At 43.4% G+C, this 16,425-nt stretch overlaps 1 protein-coding gene across 1 annotated transcript in view; it reads right to left on the reverse strand.

The window, feature by feature from the left end:
- pdhx (pyruvate dehydrogenase complex component X) overlaps positions 1–16,425 on the reverse strand; it is a 292,521-nt gene that overhangs the window by 132,939 nt on the left and 143,157 nt on the right. Inside the window, exons 4-5 of the mRNA XM_039744023.1 lie at positions 5,029–5,216; positions 551–649 (exon numbers count right to left, since the gene is read on the reverse strand). Of these exons, the coding sequence (XP_039599957.1) occupies positions 551–649; positions 5,029–5,216 (287 nt within the window). The remainder of the gene's footprint in view (positions 1–550; positions 650–5,028; positions 5,217–16,425) is intronic.

Consider the following 16,425-nt stretch of genomic DNA (forward strand, 5'->3'; position numbering starts at 1 on the left):
AGAAGGAGATGGGTGGCCGATTGGCGAAGGTCATAAGAATTTGAGCCAATAAAACAATTACCACGCCACTACCACCATGGAGCACTGAGCCAAAGCTAGAGGTGTTGTAAATTTGAGCCGTGAGCAGACGCCAGCAGGTAACTTGGATCCTTACAGACTGGAGCAGGAAATCAGAGCAAAAGTGAACCTCCAATAAATTACATCTTGAAAAATAAATAACCTAAATACGAAAATACATCAAAAATGAAAGGTGATTTGAAAATAATGTGGTAAATGCAACGGCAGTATTATCTCTCGTTGCAGATTCTGCTGTTTAAGGAGCCACATAGGCTGTGACGGGGAAAATAGGAAATGTAGTCAGGAGCCAGATGGAACATTGTTGGAAACAGGATCAAAAAATCAGCATGGAGCAGACACACACGCACACACACATATAGACAAGCATATTCTTCATCAGTTTCAGTTGATACAAAACTTTAAAATGTCACGCTATCATTATCACCAAGTGTCAAGCATATTTAATCCTTGAAGTTAAAAGGTTGTCACTCACTCTTTGGTGAAGATTCCTCGTGGCCCAGACGGATTCACCTTCCCTGGATCCAAACCATGAGTGTCTAGAATGTGCCGAGCAGCTGGGCTAAGTCTCAGTCTGGATGGAAAGAAAATAAAACAACATGATGCGATGACAATGGCAACACTTTACTGGCTCCTTTTGCAATTGTCTGCTTTTAGGTGAGTTTGTATAGAATGTGCTAAGCGCAAAATGATTTTTTTTTTTTTTTGTTTTAAGATATTGTGAAGCCTGAGTACGTATTGCCACCCTAATCCTGGCACAGACAGGCAGGACACAAGTGCAAGCACACAAACTTTGATTTTTCTTTCTTCACTGTGGGAAACACCTTCACCTGTTTTCCACCGGTACAGCACAGTCATTTCCACAAAGCAAAGGTCAGCACAAAACCTTTTCTTCTTTTCTCTCGTCTTTGCTCTGCTCCGCTCCGCTCCTCCTGGTGACCCCAACATGGGGGTCACAAAACAACTCTCAAATGACCTAAAGACAAAGATTGTTCACCATCATGGTTTAGGGGAAGGATACAGAAAGCTGTCCCAGAGATTGAAGCTGTCTGTTTCCACAGTTAGGAACATATTGAGGAAATGGAAGACCACAGGCTCAGTTCAAGTTAAGGCTCGAAGTGGCAGACCAAGAAAGATTTCGGATAGACAGAAGCGACGAATGGTGAGAACAGTCAGAGTCAACCCACAGACCAGCACCAAAGACCTACAACATCATCTTGCAGCAGATGGAGTCACTGTGCATCGTTCAACCATTGGCACTTTACACAAGGAGATGCTGTATGCGAGAGTGATGAAGAGGAAGCACAAACAGAGCCGCTTGAGGTCTGCTCAAGCACATTTGGACAAGCCAGCTTCATTTTGGAATAAGGTGCTGTGGACTGATGAAACTAAAATGGAGTTATTTGGGCATAACAAGGGGCGTTATGCATGGAGGAAAAAGAACACAGCATTCCTAGAAAAACACCTGCTACCTACAGTAAAATATGGTGGTGGTCCCATCATGCTGTGGGGCTGTGTGGCCAGTGCAGGGACTGGGAATCCTGTCAAAGTTGAGGGGCGCATGGATTACACTCAGTATCAGCAGATTCTGGAGACCAATGTCCAGAAATCAGTGACAAAGCTGAAGCTGCGCCGGGGCTGGATCTTTCAACAAGACAACGACCCGAAACACTGCTCAAAATCCACTAAGGCATTCATGCAGAGGAACAAGTACAACGTTCTGGAATGGCCATCTCAGTCCCCAGACCTGAATAGAATTGAAAATCTGTGGTGTGAGTTAAAGAGAGCTGTCCATGCTCAGAAGCCATCAAACCTGAATGAACTCGAGATGTTTTGTAAAGAGGAATGGTCCAAAATACCTTCAGCCACAATCCAGACTCTCATTGGAACCTACAGGAAGCGTTTAGAGGCTGGAATTTCTGCAAAATATTGATTTCATTTCTTTTTTGTGGTGCTCAAATTTATACACCTGCCTGATTTTGTTTGAACAATTATTGCACACTTTCTGTAAATCCAATAAACTTCATTTCACTTCTCAAATATCACTGTGTGTGTCTCCTATATGATAGATTTAACTGACATCAACCAACGATTTATACAGGAAAATAATGACTATTAACAAGGTTGCCCAAACTTTTGTATCCCACTGTATCTAATTGTGCCTTTCATCTTTTCTATCTATCTGGAATCCCTACAGATTTTATTTTTTTCTCCAGCCGTCTGGAGTTTTTTTGTTTTTGATTTTTCTGTCCCCCCGGGCCATTGAACTTTACTTTTATCCAATGTTAATTAATGTTGATTTATTTTGTTTTCTTATTGTGTCTTTTATTTTTCTATTCTTTATTATGTAAAGCACTTTGAGCTACTGTTTGTATGAAAATGTGCTATAGAAATAAATGTTGTTGTTGTTATCTATCATATGGTGCCTTTCATATCTACTGTATCTATCATATAGTGCCTTTCATATTTATCTATCTATCTATCTATTTTATAGTGCCTATCATATCTATCTATCTATCTATTATATATTGCCTTTCATATTTATTTATCTATCTATCTATCTACACCGCGTCTCCCCCCCACCACAACTTTTTGCTGGTACTACAACTCGCGCACGCATCACGTTCATTTCTGAGGGCCTGCTCAGAAGACGCGTCAAATGAACACCTGGAACCGTGGCAGCCATGATGTGTGCGCGGACGCGTTGTGAGGGTGAAGTATAAACTGGCCCCCAGAAGTGGTCCAGGAGCTCGTTGACCGATTTCCGGCAGCGTTTCCAGGTGTTGTGGCAGTGCCGAGTCAAAGGGTTCAATGGTTCTCCAGGCACCCCCTGGCCCCAACAGGGTTGAGCTTCCATGCTCCAAACCCGTGAAAACACTGCACTCCAGGGGGGCTGCCCTCTTGCACTTTGGGGGAGGCAATGCTCCGGAAAGACTCCTTCCAACGTAGAGGTGTCCCGGCAAGGCAAAGGCCCCGGTATACGGCACAATATGTTAATTGACAACTGTAAATTGTCACTGTGTGTGAATGTGGGGATGTGTGTGTGTGTGTGCGTGTGAGTGAGTGGACTCCTGTCCTACCCAGGCCCGTTTTCATCCTTTTCCCAATTATGGTGAGATATCCTTTGCCCACCACAACAATGAAATAGACTGAGAAAGTCCTTAAACTCGCCTATTGATCTCAGTCTGCCATGCATAAATGTTCTGACTAGTTTTTAAAGTGTCGCCATTTTTAACTGGCAGGTCCATTTTAGAGGTGATAACAGACTTGTAAGAAGATCGTTGTTAAAATGATAAACAAAGTGGTAGGAAATATTTCTATTCATTACTCAAATGTGTGATAACAGGTCCGTGGAGCAGTTTGGTTTTATAAATAAATAATTGCGTCCTGTGAAGTGCGGATGTGCGCGAGTGGGCTTCACTCCGGGGTTAGATTGCCTCATTCACACACCAGAGGTAGTGGCGTACCACACCTGCGCCCAAGTCAGGCCGTATATAAAAAGGAGCCTGCACAGCAGAAGGGAGGATAGAAAAAGAACCGAAAGAAAAAGAAGGAATGGAGGTTAAAGGAAAGAAGGATGGAGAAAAGGGCAGGAATGGGATGGGAGACGGTGCGGTGTAGAGTAGAAACAGGCAGACGGAAAAGTGAGCTCTGGGTAAGGAGTGTGTGGCCAGTACTCACTAAAGGGGGCTGAGGGTTGCGCCTGCTCCGAGTGACCAAGTGCTCCCGTGGCTCCCATGGAAGCCTGGCAGACTGTGGCAGGAGATGGAGAAAGGAGCAAAACTCAGCATGGCACCCTGTAAATGCCAAGAGACTGGCAACAGGGGCCCAGGCTGGAATAAGGGTTACCTGTGCCTGTCAGTGGACGTCTCCTCGTGCTGCGAAATCTGAAAGAGGTAAGACAGGGAAGGTGGCGGATTTTAGAAGGAAGCACCAAGTGTTGAGGTGTTTAAAGAGAAAATCTTCACCCCTTGTGTTTTAACCTTGTTTCAATGGAATTATTCATTGGATATTTTAACCTCCCCATTCACTAATTTTATGGATTATTATGGAAATCTGATCCTATGAATAAAGGGTGAAATCAATCCGCCTCTTAGCCATTATTGTGACCTCAGCACTTAGGGAGTTAATGAGTTAACACAGGGAATGTACGGCGATGTGACGTGTGCGGAGTCGTTCAGACATGGAGTCTGAAAGTCTTTATAGTCAAGGTGGATGGAAGCTTTTGGCCTCAACAGTAACAGACAGATGGACTTCATATTCACTCACTCAGCTTCCATCGTGATTTCTTCATAACTGACAGCAGACAGCGCGAGTCAGAAGAATTCTGGGTATGAATCCCACAAGCCCGCTCTGTCTCGGTGTGCAGTGTGCCTGTTCTCCCCATGTCAGTATGGGTACTTGTGCAGAAAGTCCAGATTTGCATCCTAAAATGGCCCGGTGAGTGTGTGTATGAGTTGGTCACATGATGGCCTAGGCCCAGTGATGCCAGGGTGAGCCCCATGACCCCTCATGACTCAGAAAAACACTGAGAATGTTATCACGGCAGCTTCTTCACCTGGCTTCTCCATTCTGACCAATTTGTGAAGAGTGGTGCATTCAAAAGTAGAAGGTCCCATGACGACTTACGGTATCGACATCTTGAAAAATGTTTGCCAGGGAGGACCGCCACTTACAATGACAAGGGGTCAAACCACACTGCGTGGCACTGCGAATGCCCATGCCACATGAAGACAGCCTGGCAGCGAGCCTGCTACCCGTGAGCGGCACAAGCCACAAGAGAAACCAAACTGATGGCCACCGCATGAAGCAACAGATGTTTAATGTTGATTGATATGTGAAATCATTTGCAGTGCGTTGTTTTGTAAAATAATATTCAGCCCTCAAAGAGTTCAGACAGTGAGCTTTAGAGGAATAACAGATAAACACTCACAAGGTTAAAAAATGGCTTACTGAAATGTTTGTGTTCCTGGCGCGTGTGACACAGGAGCCACTGCTGGGGTGGCTGGTGGGGGGGCAGGGGGTCCACCGGCCATTGTGCTCTCGGGTGCTGGGATCTCCACCTGCTTCCAGTCCTGGCCTTCTTCCACCATAAGTGCAATGAGCGTGCCGAGACGAACACTTTTACTACCTTCTTGCATCTGCGAGTAAAAGAAAGAGAGAACATTGTTCAAATTATCTGGATGAACACACAAAAATCTAAATAATAAAACTGTGCAAAAACTATTGACATTTTGTGATATGAGCTGAAAATCATTCACCGTTTTTTTTTTTGGCTAACAAATTGCTGTCTTGGTGTCAAAAGTTTATGATTCCTCAAAGCAACATCAATACGAATCTTTTCAGCTGTACACCTTGTCACTCATGTGTGTCGGAGGTCATCCTCCAGGCTCGTCAGAGGTAAGCACTACCACCCCAGGACACAAGGAGGTGCTGTCGCTGACTCTCTTGCCTTTTTTTTCACACCAACAGCTCCAAGAGGATGCCAAATGAGAACAATTGACTCCGCCCCTTCCGGCCCAAGGACTATAAGAGCAGGGACCTCCCAGAAGGAGGCGCCACACATACTTGGGGATGGAACGCCAACCTGAAGCCTGACGGCTCATCAGACCCTCACTGCTTTAGCCCAAAGCAGGCAGCAGTATTGATCGGTTTTGTGCCAGAGTGCACCAGTTATTGTGTTTGAACTTAATTGTTTCAATAAACAGGATGGTGCCCCAGCATCTGGACTTGGGTATTCTTCTAGGTCGACAACAACATTATAGAAAAAACGTTCGTGAACGGCGTGCTTCCGTAAGTAATTCTTTAAACTGGATGAAGCCCCCCATATTAAATTACTTTAAGGACTATGAAGGATTAGGTCAAACTTATTTCCACACAGAATATCTCAAGTTCAAGTTTATTGTCATGTATAGTTCACTATAACGAATTGTCACACATGTGCGTATGGTTGCACAGTTTACAGGCTCGGAGAGTGTTACTCATCATCCAGACAGGGAGATGGCGCTCTCACCTTATCCTCTCTCTTCTTGTTCCTCTGCAGTTCAGCCAAAGACCCTACCACCCGAGCTGCTAGGTCCTTTTTAAGGACTCCATATGAGGCCTCACCAGTGTGTTATAAAGCTTGAGCAGAACCTCCTGTGACTTGTACTCCACACATCAAGGCGCTATACAACCTGACATTTTGTTAGCCTTCTTAATGGTTCTGAACACTGTCGGGAAGTCGATAGCTTAGAGTCCACTACAACTCCTAAATCCTTCCCACGAGGAACACTAAGGAGGTTCAGCTCTTTCGGTCATAGTTCACACATCTCAGTCCTCAGTCAGCTTAGTCCGCTCTTCTCTAGACCATTTCTAGTGCTGCTATGTCCTTTTTGTTGTCTGGAGACCCAAACTGCCCACAAGACCCAAGATGAGGCTTCACCAGTGTGTTATGAAGTTTGAGCAGAACCTCCTGTGACTTGTACTCCACACATCAAGGCGCTATATAACCTGACAGTCCGTTTGTCTTCTTATTTGCTTCTGTCTGGCAGTTGATAGCTTAGAGTCCACTAAGACTTCTAAACCTTCTCCTAAGGTGGAGTCTCAATTTTCCGACCGCCCATTGTGTATTCAAACCTCACATTTTTACTTTTTATGCTGTCCAAGTCCCTTGATTATTGTTCTGCCAGTAAACTGGAAGATAAACTTTTGAGCAAAAACCGAGACATGCGCATAAAAAACAAAACAAAGAGAGAATATAAAGCAAAACAAAACCAAAGGCCCAATTCAATAGTGACAGACATTGTGGTCGAGAGAACAAGGAGGTCAACACCAAAAGAACGAGCAAGAAAAGAGTTCAAAGATAAACTTTGAATATTTCACAGACTTGTTATCCGCCGGTCAGATAAGGATTTGCACTTATAGCCGTCTTTTCATCCTGTCGTCACGTCGACCTCAGAGGCCACGCCCCTAGCAACACTGGAAGAAGATCTAAAGGCGGAAATAAACACTGGTGGATTTTTTGAGGACCAAATTGTGACACTTCTCAAACATTCCTCCTGGATTGTCCAGATGATTTAAGAATTTCAACAAGAGCAGCCACCCCAGCACTGAACCCCACTTTGACAATCACCCTTTTTCCGATAAGCTCACCCTCACTACACTCCGTTGATACTTTGTGTTTGAGCCAATTTTGAATCCACTTTCAGAGCACATCATGAACTCCCACTTCTTTAATTCTGATCACTAAGCTCTCTTGTTGGAATTTACCAAAAGATAAATAATAGGAAAGGCACCTTTCTGATTGTCTGCTGCTGCTGCTTCTTCATAGAATTCTGGTCACTTAGTGAACCACTCCTGTTTAATACATGCGCTGCTTGACCACCATCTTAACAATTCCTTCTGTTAAGTTACCTGTAAACTTATTGGACCATCGGTACTTGGACCAACTCGATCACCTCCCTGACCATAACCTATCATCGATGGGGGAGGAGTGAAAGCTTTAGAATCGTCAAAAATTTCAATCTCTGGTTTTCAGCATTTTAGGTTCCCCTTATACTGAAACAATCGATATCTTAATGATGGGTGTGTGTCACCATTTCTTGAGGACGCTCTAGAGTAGGGATGCCCACTTTTTCAGCTTGCGAGCTACTTTTAAAATAACCAGGTCAAAATGATCTACCTACATTAGAAATGCTATATATTTTATATATATATATATATTTATATATATATATATATATATATATATATATATATATATATATATATATATATATATATATATATATATATACACACGTATATTCTCTCTATCGCTCGCTTGCGCTCTCTCTCTCTCTCTCTCTCGCTCGCTCACTCGCTTGCGTTTTCTCTTTCTCGCTCTCTCTCTCTCTCGCTTGCTCTCTCTCTCTCTCTTGCTCGCTTGCGCTCTCTCTCTATCTCTCTCTCTCTCTCTTGCTCGCTTGCGCTCTCTCTCTCTCTCTCTCCCTCGCTTGCTCTGTCTCTCTCTCTCTTGCTCGCTTGCGCTCTCTCTCTCTCACGCTTGCTTGCGCTCTCTCTCTCTCACGCTTGCCGCTTGCGCTCTCTCTCTCTCTCTCTCTCTTGTTCGCTTGTGCTCTCTCTCTCTTGCTCGCTTCTCTCTCTCTCTCTCTCTCGAAACGCTTCCTATATAATCACAACACGCGTCGTACATGGGGCAAAAAAATTTTCGCGATTTTCTTTGTAAAAATTAGAAAATTAGTGTGTGCGTCTTACACGAGGGTGCGTGGTACTCAAGTAAAAACGGTATATATATATACACATATATATATGTATATGTATATATGTATATATATATATACATATATATATATATATATATATACACACACACATACTGAGTATCAGAGGTGGGTAGTAACAAGTTACATTTACTTGAATAACTTTTTAAAAGATTGTACTTCTAAGAGTAGTTTTACTTCACCGTACTTTTTACTTTTACTTGAGTAGATTTGTGAAGAAGAACCGCTACTCTTACTCAGCTACATTGGGAAACACTCGACTCGTTACTTTTTTCCATTAGATAAAGTCTGACAGATAATTTTCAATCTGCTCCGTGTACTGGATGCTGTCAAGTTGCGCTCACGCCTTCCACTGCGTCTCCAGCTCTGACGCGAGGTTTTCGATGTTCCCCAAATCAAGGCGCTGCAGCTTTGAGGACAGATGTTGCATTTTTCGTTTGAAAGCACTAACTGAGCTAATCATATTTACCATATCGGTTTTCTCTTTTCCTTGCAGCTGTAAATTAAGCTCACTCAACATGTTGGTCAGATCAGAAAAAAAAAAGCCAAGTCTAGTGGCCATTGATCGATATTAAGTTGCTTGTATTCTGCAGAAACTCCTTTTTCTCTGGCCAGGGGTCTCGAAATCTCAGCAGGAATTTCCCCCTAGCCATCCGCCTCAACGAAGGCCTCTTTTATCATCTCTCCATCTTGGAAGGACTTCTTAAGCTTAATGATCAAGTGGCTCAACCGGAACGACGCTTCCGTGTGTCTGTCTTTGCTTTTGAATTCAGCCGAGTGAAAAATGACGGCTGTCCGATTAACTGCAATTTTAGTTCCCTCTAATTTCTCTTTTTTAGTTTTTATGAACAGTTTGAAAGTGCCTTTCCACATTTTCCTTCTTTGGAATAGCAATGATAGATCGACAGATCAGACAAACACACTTCAATTGTGACATTGTGAGAGAAAAAAAATCCTCTTCCCATTCCACATCCAGCCCATACCCTCCCCAAACAATTTTTTTTAATCCCTTCTTTAGTCGATATAAATTGGAAGGCTAACTCGATCACTTAGATAGCCGGAGTTTTGCAGTAGCGCGTGCGTTTGATTGTGCGTCCGGGATGACCAGTGTGTTAGAAGAGAAGAGATCTCAGACTGGCCGCCCTGTAAGTCAATCAAGTGGCAAATGCCATCGGGAGGAGATGTGATAGACTAACATTTAACGCGATCCACCTGCACTACCTTTGCGATCTATTGGTCGATCGCGATCGACGTATTTTGCACCCCTGCTCTAGAGCTAAAACGGCTGTATGGAAAAATACCAAACTCGAAACTTAGGGCCTGTTTTGAGATGACGATGTGCTGATTAGTTTTTGAGCCAAATCATGCAAGAGAAAGAGACTCTCTACCGTAATTCTGCAATTAACGATGACTTCTTCTCGTCAATTGCTATCGTAGAGACCTATTTTAGGATCAGAAAGATCAGCATCAGAGCAGGTAAATAAAGACTGAAATGTTATAGAATAGTGCAAGCCTCTTGGTTTTGAAGGTACAACGCCTACTGACGTTCATGTCCAAATTAGGGATTCGTTTAGGATAAGCATGAAGGGAGGTATGTTATTTTCGAAGATGGACGCCTCATAGCAGTAAGGTCTAAAGAGAAGTGGATCCTGCTGTCGACACTCGCCTAACAGCTGAGGGATGTGGCCCGACTGTCACAGGCTGCTGAGATGTCTGCTTTTACAGGCAGGCCAAGAGTTTTGCTACGCGTCCAATAAGTGATTCAGAGATAGAGACTGAGCTGGCAGCCACGTGCTTTACAATCAAACACCTTGGAACCCAGGAAACACTGCCCAGAATTACCAAAGGAATGAAAACACCATATGCTCCAATTCAGGCATTTTTAATGTGAAATCATTTACAGTGGAGCATCTCAAGTTCTGAGTATTCAAGGGCATTCATTCCAGTTTGCAGTTTTTCATTCAACTTGTTTACTGGAAACAGTTGCACATAAAGGAAGAAAGCAGCATGAGGTTTTGTGGAATCTGGTCATGAGACCGTTTCTGGACTCGAAACATGGCAGGCCGCCCAGAATCAAAGACTGAGCCCCTATTATTACACTGGAATAAAACATCAAGAATTCCCATGGAAGACAGCATCTGCTAGAAGGCCTGCAAGCCCTGTGATGTGTGGTGGCAGATTAAAGAAACAAACAAGATCTGCCAATGGCATTCGCCTCTTGTGCCACCACAATATCGTCACATCAAACGCAGTCACCACCGTGGTCTACTAAGTTTAAAAAAAAAAAATCGGGAGTGGTGTCCCCTCGACTTTCTCGTATACTCAGATATGGGGCTGGATATTGGAAGAGTAAGACACAAGACGATGATTATATTTTAATATTATGTACATTAAAGAACCATCAATAACAAATTATTATAAAAGGAAAGTTGAATAAATCGGAGACTGCAGCTGCATGAATAAAAGGTAAAGTAACACTTCCGGTTAGCGGGAACAGCCCAACAGTTGACAGAAACCTACATTTTGTACATAATACTTGTATGCACAATTTGGTTGACCGAAGTGAAGGCGCACTCAAGTTATTGTGTTTACATACACACTGCGGTGGACGACTGGGACCCTTGCCCCGCGGGGACGCCTGGAGAACGGAAGGACCGGTAGAGAGGCGTAATCTTCCCCAGGACGGAAGAGGGCAGCCCCTTGGGGCCACGGCAATGGAGCCTGGAAGCTCAACCCTGTTGGGGCTTGTGGCTAGGGAATCCATTTCCGGACAGGTTTATCCATTCCCAGGAATTTGGGAATCCTCCATGTCATTCCCGGGAATGACACAGTGCATGGGCATCTCACATGTGAACGGTTTTAGAATGAGCGACACTCGTTTTTAATAAAACTACTGCAATATATTGACACTGATAAAAGACTAAGCCTAACTACAAGCAGTTCATGCTGTCATATAAGTACACGTATCTAGTTAGTTGAGTTAATAAGAGCGTAGAAAGCACAACATCTCGAGTGTGCGGCCTATGGAGGAATATTTCGGACAAAATTAAATAAATAAATAAATGCACAAACAAATAAAAGTACTGTGAAATGTGAGCATAAATAAATAAATGTGTCATGAAATGAGAGCCTAAATAAATAAATGTGTCACGCAATATGTTTTTCGTTGCTTATTTATTTTATTTTGTCCGTAACATTCCTGCAAACCGTCATGAAATCCGACTTGAAATAAAACTGTCACTTTCACTCGTCAAAGTTGAGAGGGCGGGCTCTAACACGCCCTCTAGTTACTGATTGGTGAATCGATAGCACAGGAATGAATTAGAAAAATGCTTACTACTGCCGATGAAATGGATTCTGCCGAAGATATTACGTATTTCAGAGAGAGAATTGAAGATTTATCGGAAGAAATTACAATGTTGGCGGCCCTTTTAGACTCCGATATAGATTAAACTATTTTTGAAATTATCGAAGAACAAGTGGAACGGACTCTACTACACTCCAGTTCAGGTGATGCAGTTCCCTGCTCTGGACGTCCATCTTTTGACATTCCAGCTGAGTCAATAGAACACCTTCTGTTATGCGGTTTAAAAGTATGACAGACTGCAGATCTATATGGTGTATCGGAGAAGACGATCACAAGGCTTAATGAGCCAGTTTGATATACGGTAAGCTGCAACGGCTGTATTAGTTTAGGTACTTTGACATGGAATGCCCAGAGCAGCTCCAACTAATATTTTGAACTGAGTATCTGACCCTTGTTTTACGAGTATAAAGTCAGGTGCGTATTCGCACCTACTTTTTCAAACAACTTTACAACTCTGATTGGTGGCAAACATTGTAACAACATTACAATTTCTTCCGATAAATCTTCAATTCTCTCTTTGAAATACGTAATATCTTGGGCAGAATCCATTTCATCGGCAGTAGTAAGCATTTTTCTAATTAATTCTTGTGCTATCGATTCACCAATCAGTAACTAGAGGGCGTGTTAGAGCCCACCCTCTCAACTTTGACGAGTGAAAGTGACAGTTTTATTTCAAGTCGGATTTCATGACGGTTTGCAGGAATGTTACGGACAAAATAAAATAAATAAATAAGCAACGAAAAACATATTTCGTGACACATTTATTTATTTATGCTCACATTTTAAGGTACTTTTATTTATTTGCGTATTTATTTATTTATTTAATTTTGTCAGAAATATTCTCCGTGCAGAGTACGCCAGCCGCTGAGAAAGCACGCTCTGCCTCCACTGATGTAGGCGGCACAGTCATCAGAGGGCCAGAAAACCGTGTCACTTAATTATTTTCAACTATAAACGATTGATTTTTACACTTTGACACGCTATATATGTGAGCTTGGCCATTCCCGTTCAGCTGGGAATTCCAGCAGTTTCATTCCCAGGAATGTGGGAATGGATTCTCTTCTTGTGGCCTCCCGCCAGGGGACGCCCAGATCATTCCTGGAGCCATGGACTGCAGCACTTGGGCCACGCCAGGACGTACCACCGGAAGAGGAGCTGAATGCACCAGGAGTGCTTCTTGTTGCCCATGCAGCACTGCCACCACATCCGAGAGTGCTGCAGAAAATTCATCAGGGTGCACCTGGAGCAGGGGTTGCCAACTCCGGTTCTGGAGGACCACCGTGGCTGCAGGTTTTCATTGTAACCCTTTTCTGAATGAGTTTTTGTTGCTAATTAACTTCTTTTCAACTAATTTTAATTGACTTTTTCTTGAAGACTCAGACCCCTTAATGTTTTTTTTTTCCTTAATTAGCAGCCAAACAATAGTGAGAAATAAAATGAGCCAAAAACAACTGGTGTCCATTGTACAATATCTGAAAATAAAGAAAGATGAAGGCCTCAGGAATGTTGATCTGCTCAGCTCCACAAAACATTTGAACACAACTCTAAGAAAAGAGAAAATCAACAATTTCAGAAATGTCTGTTATGGCACAATAAGAGCAGCAACAAGCCACGAAATGAAAGAGCGGGTTTAATTAACAACAAGACTCGGACCTCATTAAGCAGCTGGTTGGAGTGAAATTGGTTGGCGTTTGAGACCCTGACTTACTTGGTCTTCTGCTGGCTCCCTCACTTCACATTTCATTTCTGTTTGGGTGTCATTTAAGGAAAGAAATGAAGCAATGAAGAGGAACAATTCAATTAAAATGAATTCACAAGACGTTAATTAGCAGCACAAACAGGGCACTCATTTAGAGGAAAAAAAAAAAACGGTTAGAATGAAAACCTGCAGCCACGGTGGTCCTCCAGGACCGGACTTGGCGACCCCTGCTCTGGAGCACATCCGGGTGCAACGTAAAAGGGGCCGCCTCACTCTGAGCTTGTGGGAGAGGAGTGTAGGCGGCAAATGAAAAGAGAAGAAATAGAGAGAAAAGGACGAGGACGGAGTTTTGGTGGTGATCTGTGCACTGTGTGTGTGCTGTAGAAGCAAAGGAGAAATAAAAGCGTGTATTTTGGACTTCTGTAGGTCCTGCGTCTATCTGTGTCCAAGCTGATCTTCCACAACACTCACACACAGAATTCCAAAAGTGGTATTTTCAGAATCCGAGAGGTCTAAAATCAAAATCTCGACATCGAATCTTTGGCTGATTACAATACTTTCCCTATACTTCATATACAAGAAAGTCGGGGAGGTCTAAAAGCGAACTCAAGTTATCGTGTTTACACACAAACAGACACAAAGACATACTGTAATTCCAAAAATGGTATACAAGAAAGTAAAAAATCTACCATCAGATTTGGACAAATGTCTTTGTCCCCTTCCAGCTCATTGCCAAATAGAAGAAGAAGAAGAAGAAGAAGAAGAAGAAGAAGAAGAAGAAGAAGAAGAAGAAGAAGAAGAAGAAGAAGAAGAAGAAGAAGAAGAAGAAGAAGAAGAAGAAGAAGAAGAAGAAGAAGAAGAAGAAGAAGAAGAAGAAGAAGAAGAAGAAGAAGAAGAAGAAGAAGAAGAAGAAGAAGAAGAAGAAGAAGAAGAAGAAGAAGAAGAAGAAGAAGAAGAAGAAAGGTTAAGGGCCTCGCTCAAGGGCCCAACAGAGCAGAGTCCCTTTTGGCATTTACAGGATTCAAACTGGCAACCTTCTAAGCCCCAGTGCAGATCCCTAACCTCAAGCAAACTATCCCCTGTGTACCTGCACGCCTTGGAGATTTCGTCGAGTAAAGCAAAGCAAGTGTGACAAGAGATCAAGTGTTGTTTATTCTGCAAAGATCTTGTAAAATGGCCTGGGACCACTAGAAAAGATCCTAAATAACTGGAATCGAGCGATTGGCCAAACTAGCCGTTTTCTTGAAAGCATATCACACTCGTCTTCAATTGTGCAGTTAGTCACTCCGCCGATTGAAACGGAGAAGAGTAGTCACTCGGCTGTTTGGTGTCATCGTGTGTCCCACACTTAACATGAAACAGAGAAAGCAAAGGAGAGAGTCGTCTGAGGAGATCAGAAAGAGAATGACAGACAAGCATGGGAAAGGCCAAGGCTAGAAGACCACCATCTAGCAGCGTGATCTTCCTGTGACAACAGTTGCAAATATTTTGAAGAATTTGAAAATCCAGGGTGGGCGGCACGGTGGCGCAGTGGTAGAGACCAGAGTTCGCTTCCCAGGTCCACCCTGCATGGAGTTTGCATGTTCTCCCCGTGTCTGCATGGGTTTTCCCCTGGGTGCTCCGGTTTTCTCCCACAGTCCAAAGACATGCAGACTACTTAGTGTAGGTGTACTGGCGATCCTAAATTTTTCCCTAGAGTGTGCTTGTGCACTGCCCAAGGATTTTTTCCTGCCTTGCATCCTGTGCTGGCTGGGATTGGCTCCAGCAGACCCCCGTGACACTGTAGTTAGGATATAGTGGGTTGGAAAATGACTGACTGAAGATCCATGGGACTGCAGCCAAACCTCCAGAGGAAAATCGACCCCAGAAAGGGCAGAAGGAGAGTGAGAATGGTAGACAAAAAGCCAAGGAAAACTTCCAAAGAGATCCAAGCTGAATGCCAAGGTCGAGGCCCATCAGTGTCTGATCATATCATCTGAGTGACAATGGACTCAATGGAAGAAGACACCAGAGGACTCGACTGTAAAAGACTGGAATTTGCTAAAATGCATATTGACAAGTCACAGATGGAAAGATGAGACAAAACTGCAGGTTTCTGGCAGGTCACATCAGCTCCATGTCCATAGACAATAAAATGAAGCTTTCAAAGAAAACAACACCATAGCTACTGTGAAACATGGAGGAGGCTCACTTATGTTTTGGGGCTGCTTTACTGCATATGGCATGGGGGGCATTGAGTCTTTGCAGGGAACAATGAAATCAAGACCCGTCAAGACATTCTGGAGCAAAATGTACTGCCCAGTATCAGAAAATTGTCTCAGTTGCAGGTCATGGACCCTCCAACAGTATAATGAGTCAAAACATATGGCTAAAAACAACCAAGGAGGGTGAAGAAAATTGGACTATTCTGAAGGGGCCTTCTGTGAACCCCGATTTGAGTCCTACCGGACATCTTTGGAAAGAACTGAAACACGCAGTCTGGAGAAGACCTCCACCTTCAAACCTGACACTGCTGTTTGCTCAGAACGAGTGGGCCGAACGAGCTGTGGACAGGTGCAGACATCTCATGGAGAGCTCCAGGAATTGCAAACTCTAAAGGCTGTGCAACAAAATAGGAGGTGAAGGGTCCCATCATTTTTGTCCATGTCTTCTTGATTTGTCTTCTGATTTGAAATATGCTCTTGAATCAAAACTCTAAAGCAAATTCTAATTCTTGTCGAGTATGGAATAAACCGCAATGGGTGCCAATTACTTTTGACAGTTTCAAGTTATTTCAGACACAATTGTGGGTTCTTCTTTTTTCGTGGTGGGGTGGGGGGAACGAGACATTGGCCCGCCCCAGTGCACTTGCATTAGACAGGTGAACATCTAAGGTTACCCAGCATTGCAGCTGAGGCCCAGTCTGCCCTGCCTACTATAGGATGAGAGGGCAGCTCAGGAACACAGAAGACATGAAGCACTGGCATCTCCGCCCCAGTTAAGGTTAGCTTCTATTCTCCCCCCCATCTTGCTGTGATGGA

The sequence above is a fragment of the Polypterus senegalus genome, chromosome 1 (assembly GCF_016835505.1).
Source record: "Polypterus senegalus isolate Bchr_013 chromosome 1, ASM1683550v1, whole genome shotgun sequence".
NCBI lineage: Eukaryota > Metazoa > Chordata > Cladistia > Polypteriformes > Polypteridae > Polypterus > Polypterus senegalus.